We start from the raw sequence: 10,510 nt of genomic DNA, 5'->3' as shown, positions 1-10,510 counted from the left end.
CTCACTCCCTGGCTAAAGCCAAAGCCACTAGACGCGGGACGCGAACGCAGGCAGCCTCCCCCACCCACCATTGCGCGGGCGTCTTTAAATCTCTTACCCCCAACCCGGTCGCTCGACACTCCTAGCAAGGGGGACAAAGACCCCTTCCCTGCCCGTCAGTTCCCATTGGTTGGCCTGTACCGGAAGTGTTTGCTGACACTTTTGATAAAACGGGAAGAATGCCCCCTCTCGCCTCACACCGACCCTGAAAGCTGCCTGACCTCCCCATTAGGTTCAGTTCGATCGGAGGAGCGCGGTCCTCGTCACCCCTCCCCCAATAAACTTACAACCCAAATACGAACCCGGAAACAGATGCAGTTTCCAGATAAACATCCTGACAAGTCCCACCACTTCCCATGCGCAGGACCCGCGAGGTGGTCAGCTTGGCTCCACGGATTGGTTACGCAGCGGTTAGTCCGCTGAGCTGCAGGCGCCACGGCCTTGTCGGTTACCTGGTCAGTTTCTTTCCCAGCTACTAAAGGAACTGAGGTATGCAGCCCACGCCGCGCTGTCGCAAGAATCCCTGGCCGCAATGCATCTTTGCCTGCACACCGACCTCTCAAGCACCTCTGGCAAAGATAGGCCACACTACATGGGTTCGGACTGATTATTTTTAAGGACACAAGGGCTTAGGAGGGGGAGAAGACGCACAGGGTCCTTATTGGCCGGGTCAGTGATGAAGTTACAAAGTGAGTGGGGTTGGTGGAGGTGAGAGACAGGGGTGAGCAGGAGAGGAAGCCTTGCTGAATCCACAGGAGGAAGAGACTTGGTAGAGTCGGTGGGTGGGGCAGACTCCCAGCCTCCCACTTGGCCTTCCCCAAGGTGCCCTGCCATCTCCCGTGGGGTCTGCTAAGGTTCAAGTCGGCCCACCACCCCAGCTCTGCGTGCAAGGACAGCTGCTAGGAGGGTTTCTGTGTGTCTGTCTCTTAGGCAAAGTGAGAGCTCCTGGTCCCTGGCAAGGTCTGGCAGCTTCTTAACCTGGAGATGAATTCGAAACGTGGGGCCCATTTCCAAGATTCTTTAGCAAATCGCAGCCATTGCGCTAACCTGCTGAGAGAGGAAAGGTTGATTAAAACCCAAAGGCTGTTTACTGGCAATTCTTAGGAAACCTCTGGGTCAGCCATGTCTCTTCTGAAGGCAAGCAAAGGGTCTAGAGGCAATTAGCTTGCCAGAGGTAATGTTTGGATCCGTTGTGTAAATTCAAATAACAGTGTAACCCACTTTTCTAAGCCAGCAGCTAATCCTGAGAGAAATTACTACAAAGAGCAGAATCTGACAGTAATTGCTGGAGGCTGCCTCATGCTTGGGGAATGTCCCTTTGTGGGATGAAATTCCCTTCCACCAGGTCCTTAACACAGTGAAAGAACCAGCCAGCATCAGGGGACACTGATTGGCAGTCACTGGCCTGCCTGGGGATGAGCCCTTGGTAGAGTGCTCTCTAGGGACAGTACCAATCTGGGGCCTGAAGCTGCTGACCGCAGGGGCATGTCTACAACTTTCCAGGGGTTTTGGTGGGACACAGAGAGGGCTGCAAGCTGGACTTAAGCACTGACCTTAAATCTGTGGTGTGCGTCTGGCCCACAATCTTAGACTTCTCCAAAAGCCCTGGTGCTTGCCCAACCCTAGTAAACTCTCTGAGCAGCACAGCAGGGGACCAGCGAGTCTCCTCTGAAAGGCAGGCAGGGGACAAGGGCGATTGTGCTAGAGGAGCATGGTGATGCACACCTGGTGGATTTGGCAGTACACTGGACCACACGAATGCAGAGATCCTGGTTGTCCATCTCTCGAACGGCTTTCTAAGTGATTCTAGGTAAATTACAGTCTGCCTGTGAGTTTATTATTATTTGACTTTTAAATAAGGGAGTACTAGAACCTATCTCTACGCTTCCGTCTGAAAGAGCGCTGTAAAGCAATCTCCCGTCAGGTCTGTGGGAGACCTGGGCAGACGGGAATGGCAGAGGGTGTGCAATTGCCGGGCGGGGCGGTAGGTGGGTGTCTTTTGCATAGATACTCCCAGCGCCGTTGGGGGCCCACTACCTTCTGCTCCAGACGGGTACTGGCACTGCACTACAGGCTCGCTCCTCCGCGGGCACGGCGCACAGTTCAACGGTAGTCCCTGCAGGGCAAACTTGGGGTTTCCAAAGGCTTTGGGTATGCAGGAAGACTCGTCGCACGCGGAGTCTCTGGGGACTGAGAGTCGCCGGGCAGAGGCAGGAGGCTGTCCAGGAATCATATGGCACTCAGGACTTCGTGGCCTAGACCGGGCTGGGGGTGCACCTTCAACAGCGCTGGCTGCCGCAGTGTGCGCCAGAGACCAGATGCGCGGTTTCTCCAAGCATGGGTAGTGCATGGTCAACCTAGGGCTGCCTGTCTCCGCCGAGAGGAAGTCAGCTTCTTCCGATCCGGAAGGGTCATTGAAGGAGAAGCGGGGCGCAGCCAGGCCGCACTCCCTGCGCTCCAATCGGCCCTCTCGAGCTGCAGCGCACGGCCCAGGCAGTGACTGCGCGCCCTTTCGGAACTCCGTCAGCCTGTCCCCAGCTGTGGCCACTACCTCCTCGTCTTCAGCTTCCTCCTCCTCCTCCTCTTCCTCCAGGTCTTCCAGGTCACTCAGCCGGAGCCCCCGGGCCTCCTGGCTAGCAGTAACTTCTGCAGGAAATCAAGAGCGAGTGAGAAAAGCCCCAGGGCCCAAGGGAAATCCGAGGAATGTCCATCCCTGAGAAGCTTTTAGCAAGAAGCGCCCTGCACTCAGGGCATCCGCAGTGTAATTCACCAGACCTGACGTACCACCCCTTGCATTTGCCCAGGGTTGTTGGCCGCCTGTCCTTGGGAAAGAATTTCTGCCCCAGCCCTGCAACCACCCTTTAGCGGACTCCTCCTCTCGCGAGCAGTGCCAAGCCAAGGAAATGCCACTTGGCGCTGCCTGAGTTCTGGATCTGTTTCTCAATTGTGAAAAACCAGGGGGCAGTTTTTACTCGATTTCAACATCTACAAGTGGCTGCTGTTATATCATTTAATTCAGCAAATATTTACTGAGCGCCAGCCATCATTTAGGTATTAGGTGTGTAGGGCATATGGCAGCAAGTAAGGCTTCTGGGGGAGCTGCCATTCTAGAGAGGGAAGTTGGGTATGTAAACTTTCTCACAGTGACAAGTATGGCAAAGGAAATCCAAACAGGCTGGCAGAACAGAAAATAACTGGGAGGCTATTTTGGCTTGGGTGAGGCAGGAAGAACTTTAGGAGGTAACACTTTGATGTCAAGAAGAAGCCGGTTGTGTAGAGAATTACAGGTAGAAGGCAGTGCACAGGCTAATGCTCTGAGACAGGCAGGGAAGTGCAAGGGTAAGTCTGAGGACCTTCCAGAAAATCTACCCTACAGGGCAGCTTTTGAAAGACCAAACTGCTTGATGACTTGTAAAACCCTTAAGGTGGGGTGGTGAACGTTTTCAGTACCTTTGGTGTCAGCAGTTAGGCAGCCTAGTGAGTCCTCCTCTCCTCCCTCTGCCTTCCTCTCCTCCCCACCTTTGTTCTTGGGCGCCCATGTCATTTTGTTCTCTTTCTTGAGGCGCCGGCGTGCGTTGGCGAACCAGGTGGACACCTGGGTGAGGGTCATCTTGGTGATGATGGCCAGCATGATCTTCTCACCCTTAGTGGGGTAGGGGTTTTTGCGGTGCTCGTTGAGCCAGGCCTTGAGTGTACTGGTGGTCTCCCGGGTCGCGTTCTTTCGGCGACCGGCGCCACTCAATTCCACTGCGCCATACCTGTGGGGGAGAACCTGGCTCACATTATAGAAGAGGAACAAGGAACTGCAGGCAGAGGACAGTCTGTGGCGTGGAAGTGTGGTTCAGCTCCCTCCCTCTCCCCTGCCACCATCCACCCTACCTTGGCAGTGGGGGAGGAAAGACTCACAGTGCCAGTCACCAAGCCCCTTCACTCCTTACCGTTCATATTGGTACTGCCCCAGAGTCCGCTCATAGGGATAATAGGCTCCTGGTTGTGCCAGGCTGGATGTAAAACTCCCTGCAGCCTCCTTAAATTCATACTGTGGATTCTAGAGGGAGAGGAAAAGAGAATTCAGGAGTACAGTTGGGGAGGGGGCACATGGGGTGGTAGCTAAGGGTCTGGTTCAAATCCCAGTATGGCCACTGGTACTGGCCGTGTGACCTTGGGCACAGTTGCTTAACCAGTGGCTTAACCACTCTGTGCCTCAATTTCTTCCTTGGTAAAATGGGGATAATAGTACTTATAGGTTATTGAAGAAGACCATGCTGGCAGAATGCTTGGCAGAATCCCTGGTGCAGAATAAGCAGTAGTTAAATATTAGCTGCTGTTATTACTGTACCACTTGTCCCTCCCTCCTTTCCCCCGTTACTGCCCCCCCCCACCCCCTGCCCCACAACACACACCAGCTGGGGCACTTCCTGCTTTACTCTTCTTCAGGAGCTTTTCTCTGACCCTTTGTATCTCTGTGACATTGGGCAAAGTATTTGAACTCCTGTGCACCTCTATTTCCTCATTCTTAAATTGAGATTAATGATTACTTGCCTACCTCACAGAATTAATAGGAGTATAAATGTTTTCTAAACAGTATGAAGTTCTGCAAACTGTAAGGTACTGTATTTTTTTGTCCTCCTTATACACACAGTCCTAACCATTTCCTTTCCTCGGGAGGTGTGGGTCTTTCCTTGACTTTCTCTGGATTTCACCTGTCTCTACTGCTCACTCCCCTGGGACTCCACCCCTGTACTCACCAGTGCCCCATACAGTGAGGGGGGCTCTGGGCTATAGGGCAGGTAGCCAGGGTAGCTCTGGGCAGCTGCAGCGGCCGCATAGGGGGCTCCATAGATGCCCAAGGTGGCGCCCAGCTCCGGTCGCGCACTGCCCAGCAGTCGACTATCGTAGGGTGCGCAGCAGAGAGCGGGCGCTGGGGTGGAGCCTGATGCCACATCTGAGACAGAACGTTGGGTAGATTCGCAGCATGTGGTGCTGGAACTTGCTGACACCAGAAACTATAGGGGCAAGAGAGAGGGCACTGGAGGTCAGAGACCCCCCCCACCCCCGCCCCCGCTCCCGCTGAAGGGAGCTAGAAACAAAGAAGAGAAAATCAGATAATCAGATTGCTCCTTCATTCATTCCTTCATTATGCATTAACTAAATGCCACCTGGGCTGAGCATTCTGTTAGGTGCTGGGACGGGAATTATAAAACGCATTTTAACCAAACTGCCCATATAGATGCTCCTACTCCATTGCTAAGGCCCCAGAGCCCCAGGAGGCCGGGAAAATGTGAACATTTTGAAACCGGAATTAAAGACACCAAACCCTCTGCTCCCTTCCCTACCCTCCTCCCAGGATCCTGCAAAGGCGGAGCTAGAAGGTGGCCTTAGAGACCATTATTAACGTCTCATTCCTGCTCCCATTCTATAGATTGGGAGTGGATAATCAGAGAGAGTATGAGACTTGTCTAAGATCACACAGCAGGTCAAAGGTCGAGCCGGCACTAGACAACAGGAAAATACACTCAGAACTCTAGAGAAAAGCTGGAGAACAGTGGAGGGGGTGTCCGCAGAACTTTCCCAGGAAACCCTTGTCATTGCACAACATCCACTTTGGTTTGGAAAATCGAGGGAACCGGAGAGCTTGGGCCCGCCCAAGGAAGGGGTAGGAGAATAGCCGAGGTCAACAAATCAACAACAATATGGTGAGATGGACAGCGTTGTAGCCTACAAGTTCTTTCTTTCTCTTTCTTTTTCTTTCTTTCTTTTCTTCTTTCTTTCTTTCTCTCTTTCTTTCTCTTTCTTTCTTTCTTTCTTTCTCTCTCTCTCTTTCTTTTTCTTTCTTTCTTTCTTTCCTTATTTCTTTCTTTCTTTTCTTTCTTTCTTTCTCTCCCGGCCACCTCAGACTTCTGTATAGGAGGAGGCCTGACTGGGAGATCCCTGTGATCCCACCCACCTCACTGAGCGCGTGGTCAGAGTGCTCATGTTTCAGGTCACAAGATTTTCCAGCGTGCACTCCGGGGTGAAACGTTCTCATTTAGGGACTGGGGATGTCAGAGGAGGCTGTGACACATTACCCTGGTCCTTGCTCCTTCTGGCTTCCCCCAGGACACAAGAGGAGGAAGATCAGAGGCAGGCGCCGTGCACTAGGCACTCCCTCCACCCAGTCTGTCCCCTACCCCCCATAGAGGCGCCTCTTACCTGGGAAGCGCCGCGGTACGGGTGTCCAAAGTGTGGAAAGGACATGGTGGCTGTCCCTGGCCCGTCTCTCTCTTCCCTGTCGAGTTCCCGTCTCAGCCCAGCTGTTCCGCGCCCCCAGCAGTGAGGCGTCTCAGTTCCTTACACCGCTGCGGATGCCCAGCGCCGGTTCCTTCGCCTGGTTGGCCCCAGTGGAGGCAGAGCCGAGGGCAGCCCGGCTGCCGAGCCCTGCGCTCCGGAAGGCGCCCCTCCGGCCCGTGGGGTCCGGAAGACAGAAGGGCCCATGGATGGGCAGGGGAAGGAAGAAGATGCGGGTTCCCAAAGGCGCGTGGTGGCGAGGTGAGGCGCGGCGCGGCGCGGGGCTGTGAGGCTCCGGAGGTGTCCCAGTCCAAGGTGGCCAGAGGCTCAATGTGACGTCACGGTAATCCCGGGCCGCCAGACGGGACCCCGGGCCCCGGGACCCTGGGCCACCAAGCGTGCCAAGCGCAGCCAGCCCGTGCGCGCGCGCGCACTCTCATCCACACTCACACTTGCTCCGGGAGGTTTGTGCAGCTGGCGAGGAACGTCAAAAACCCTGACCCTCTCTGCTCGGCGCTGAATCCTACCCCTTTTCGCCTGGAGCTCACGCGCGCGCGCACACACACACAACCTCTCTAAATTACCCGGGAGAAGTAGGAGAAACGCCTCCCTCTGAGCCGCGCAGGCCCCGGGCGCAGCGCGCTCACCTCCTCCCCTGCGGCCCGGAGGAGGCGAGAGGCAACCGGGACGGCGAGGGAGGAGAGAATACAAAAGAAGAGACAGGAGAAAAGTGGGGGAGAAAGGCAAGAGGGAGAAGGAGGAGGGGAGAGGGGAGACAGGAGTCTGAGTGAACAGAGGCGCGCGGGGGAGGGGGAGGGAGCTGGGGTGGGCGAAGGCTGGGCGGAGGCTGAGCACTGGCAGGTGGAGGAGAGCAGAGGCCCGGGGGAGAAGTCTCCAGCCCGGTTCCTCCGCCCCTGCGCTGAAGTAAAGTTTGTTCACGCCACAGGCCCGGCTCTCGTTGGAGCAGCTCCGGGCAGCGTCGGTGGATCCCACTGGCCCGCCCATCTTTGTCCTCGGGGATCTGGTTCCCCGCCTTAGCCTCCCCAGGACTCGGGCTAGATTCCGGCTCTCCAAGCCCTGGCCCGGCCCAGGGCCTTGACCTTGGAGCTTCTGCAGCTGCCTGGTCCTCGAGTAGGCCGGATAGCGCCCCCTCGAGGCCGAGGCTCGGGATCCCTCAGATTCCGTCGGGAAACTCGCCAGGTCCGATCCCTGGCAGCCGCAGGCTGCTTGCTAAGATCCCTGGCCATCTCCTCCGAAGGCAAGGCTTGGCTGCCTCGCGCGCGCGCCTCCCGCAGTGGCCGCGGGGCAGCCAGGGAGCCTGAAGAAGGCGCCCGGTCCGGGCTGCAGCCCCTGCGCTCCGCTGGGGGTGGCGCTGGAGAGCCGCAGTGGAGCGCTCCGGGAGGGCGGCCCATTCCCTGCGCTCCTCCTGGATGCCGGGCTGGGCCCAGCGGTCTGACCACCCCCTCACTCCATCCCAGGGGTCTTCAAAGGGGCACTGATGGGTGGGCGGTGGCGGGGGTGGGGGAGGCTCGTTGGTACCCAGGAAGGGGCTACCTCCTCTAGGCCTGGCCCCGAGACATGGAACCTCCAATTTGCGAGCACGGTAGACTGCACATCTGAAGGCTCAGTACTCTGGCCCCAGCTGCCCTTCTGAGAGCCTCCAACCCGCGACGTCTAGGGGTGAAAAGGGACTGTCGGTCTGGTAGGGGAAGGTCTTCGGTGGGCACTGCAGGGATCCAGTGGGATTTGCAGGCCAGAAACCTCAGAAAGCCTTGCCTTTCACTTACCGGGGTCACCGCGCTTTATACTTTTAAAATGCTCTCCCAGGCTCTTACTGCAACTCCTCCAAGGAGCCATAGGGGTTGGTTCAAGGGCCCAGTTTTATTTTCTAGTTGAAACGCGAGAGCCTGTGGCCCAGAAGATAGCAACGGCTCTGGGTTCTTGTATGAGGCGGGGCAAGGTCTGGGGCCCTGGACGGGGCGTACCTCAACTCCAAGTTTGCCACTAGCACCTTTCTCTGATCTCTTTAGCATGACATCTCTAAAACACATTCTGCAGAATGCTCAAGGAGCTTAAAGAAGCCACAAACCAGAGACTCCTCTGCTTAAGAGATTGTTAACATGGGGACAAGCTCCATTCTAAATACTAACAAACACAGCTACTGCTGCTGCTGCTGCTGTTACCTTGGAGAAACCTTGCGTTCATCCAGGGAAACTCCTAGTTAGAAAAAGAATTATAGTCCTCACCAGATTGACTTAGTGATAAAAATTCACAGTAATAGATAGATCCCTTGATTTTTCAAAATGCACTTTGGAACTATCCACACACTTGCAGCTTGGATACATCTATGCTATTTTTTTAAAGTAAGAATTGGAGAGTATTCATTAAATTCATCCCTTGGGGAAGATTACTGCTAATTAATTAATTGCAAACATTTCCAGAGGGAAGGTATGTCAATTGTAAAGTAATAAAATTAGATAGTAGAAATACTGACTCAGCAACTTCGATTGCCCATTTGTTCCTAAGCAGAATTTTTTTTTTTAATTTTATGACAGAAAAATGGGGCTGGTGGTGGAGAAAAAGCATTAGCCCTGTCCCTTGGCGATATGGTTGCAAAGGAGAAACTACCATATAGGATTTATTGATTTTTAGCTGATTTATAAGACCTCTGTTTTATCAATGCTGTGTGCAGGGCCTCCAGGCCTACTTCTTGTCTTTGCTCTCTAGGATTTGAGAAAAGCAACACAATTTTTTAAAAAGAAAAGAGGATGTTGAGGACCAGTGGGGAAGAAAATTGGGAAGTAGGACTATGAAGATATCTTGGCATTTTTCTTCTTCTGGAAAGACAAGCGAACAAACAAAAGAGCAGGTTTTATGTTAAGACACCTTTTCTATTGTCCTCAAAGTTGCTTGATGGTTTTTTGCAGCTTCTATCAAAATACTTCCCAAGGAGGAAGGCCTGCCATGTCTCCTCTGGCTTCCCAGCCTTGCAAGACCTTGATTTAACATTTCCTTCCCAGGGAGAGGCTGCACCCACGGTAAACCTCCCCTGTTTTGCTGACATTTGATTGTTACCACCTTGAGCATTTAATGGGGTTTCCTAAAAATGGTTTTTATGAAATGTGCCTACTCTTCTTGTTATTTTGGGACCCTCGTAACAAAACAATGCCAGTGGGTTAAGCCAATATCAACCTCTGTCTGGCAGAAACCTCAGGTGAGAAGATGTCTGTTTCTTGGAAAATCGGATTGAGGGGAAGCTGCAGTGGAATTTGCTTTTGTCCTCCTGACGGTTCACAGACTCCCACTTCAGCAGCCTTGGGCTTCTCCACCCCGGCAGCTTTTCATTGCTTTGTTCAGCACTGATTAATTTAGTTTCGGAGAAAAAGCCCCAATTGTATATGTGTACACATAGAATTTTATTGAAGCAAGTAAATAAATCCATCAAATATAGACACTCCCAGTTATATTTAAGGGAGTCATTCCACCTAAAGTATTTTAAACAAATGATAGAGATTCTTTTGTTGTACTGTGCAACATGCCTGATAGTTCCTCTAGCTGCTCATTAAAACAAATGTGAAACAAATTAAACAATCAAAAGCCTATCTGTACCAGAGAGTACTAATCCACATTGTTTATTTGAAGCTCTTATTGCTTTGCTTCAAATGCACTGAAGTTCCTGAGCAGGCGGAGTAAAGTATGTATGTTTCACAATAAGCTTGCATGCAGGTACCACAAAAAACAAACAAACAATAAAAGAGGAAAAACAAACTGTATTTCATTATTTTGGCTTAAAAATGTCTATGATTTTCTAATGATTTATAAAGACAGCAGATTTTACAGGGGAGAAATATAACCTGGAAATGCCCCAAATCAACTTCAAATGCCTCAAATCCCAGATGGAATGAGCGAGTACATGAACATAATAACAGAGTTGAAAATGTGCTAAGTTATATTTTTTAAGTATGGATTTTTTAGTGACTGTTTTTGAACTGAGAAGAATAAAATTTCCTCAAATCTATGCATGAATGAACAAGTGCATCTGGACAGATGCATCTATAATTTATACTGATCAGTCACCGCAGGTCTCATGGAGTAAAGCCGAAATGAACACTAATTGTTTTGACGGAAGTAGTGTGCATGGCATCTGATTGTGAAATGCAGTGAGTCCCTGCCTTGCCTGAATACATATTGTCAACAGCAACTC

The 10,510-nt window shown here is 52.5% G+C and overlaps 1 protein-coding gene across 3 annotated transcripts; it reads right to left on the bottom strand.

Annotated features, from left to right (window-relative positions):
- Positions 1-636: 636 nt before the first annotated feature.
- Positions 637-7,165, bottom strand: IRX6 (iroquois homeobox 6). Of its 3 annotated transcripts, none has more exons than XR_010152622.1 (6): positions 6,232-6,627; positions 4,788-5,045; positions 3,978-4,087; positions 3,490-3,797; positions 1,593-2,685; positions 637-1,086 (listed from the first exon to the last, which is right to left on the bottom strand). XR_010152622.1 is itself a non-coding variant. In XM_001167355.6 (6 exons), the coding sequence occupies exons 1-6, from the start codon at positions 6,274-6,276 to the stop codon at positions 1,082-1,084; spliced, it is 1,338 nt and encodes a 445-aa protein (XP_001167355.2). In that variant the 5' UTR covers positions 6,277-7,165; the 3' UTR covers positions 637-1,081. The 3 variants fall into 3 exon arrangements, 2 of the variants coding, with proteins under 2 accessions (XP_001167355.2, XP_009429085.1); XM_001167355.6 differs by having other exon boundaries at positions 637-1,089; positions 2,077-2,685; positions 6,232-7,165; XM_009430810.5 differs by having other exon boundaries at positions 994-1,086; positions 2,077-2,685; positions 6,232-6,613.
- Positions 7,166-10,510: the final 3,345 nt, after the last annotated feature.

Source organism: Pan troglodytes, chromosome 18 (genome assembly GCF_028858775.2).
Source record: "Pan troglodytes isolate AG18354 chromosome 18, NHGRI_mPanTro3-v2.0_pri, whole genome shotgun sequence".
Taxonomy (NCBI): domain Eukaryota; kingdom Metazoa; phylum Chordata; class Mammalia; order Primates; family Hominidae; genus Pan; species Pan troglodytes.
The sequence above is the reverse complement of the archived record's forward strand: the minus strand, read 5'-3'. Positions and strand labels throughout refer to the sequence as shown.

What these genes read in the sequence shown, in the direction of transcription:
- IRX6 (XM_001167355.6), bottom strand. Translation starts at nt 6,276, where the DNA reads ATGTCCTTTCCACACTTTGGACACCCGTACCGCGGCGCTTCCCAG. An exon ending in CCTCACTGTATGGGGCACTG is followed by an intron (nt 4,088 to 4,787) that starts GTGAGTACAGGG and finishes CTCTCCCTCTAG; the next exon opens with AATCCACAGTATGAATTTAA. An exon ending in GGGCAGTACCAATATGAACG is followed by an intron (nt 3,798 to 3,977) that starts GTAAGGAGTGAA and finishes TCTCCCCCACAG; the next exon opens with GTATGGCGCAGTGGAATTGA.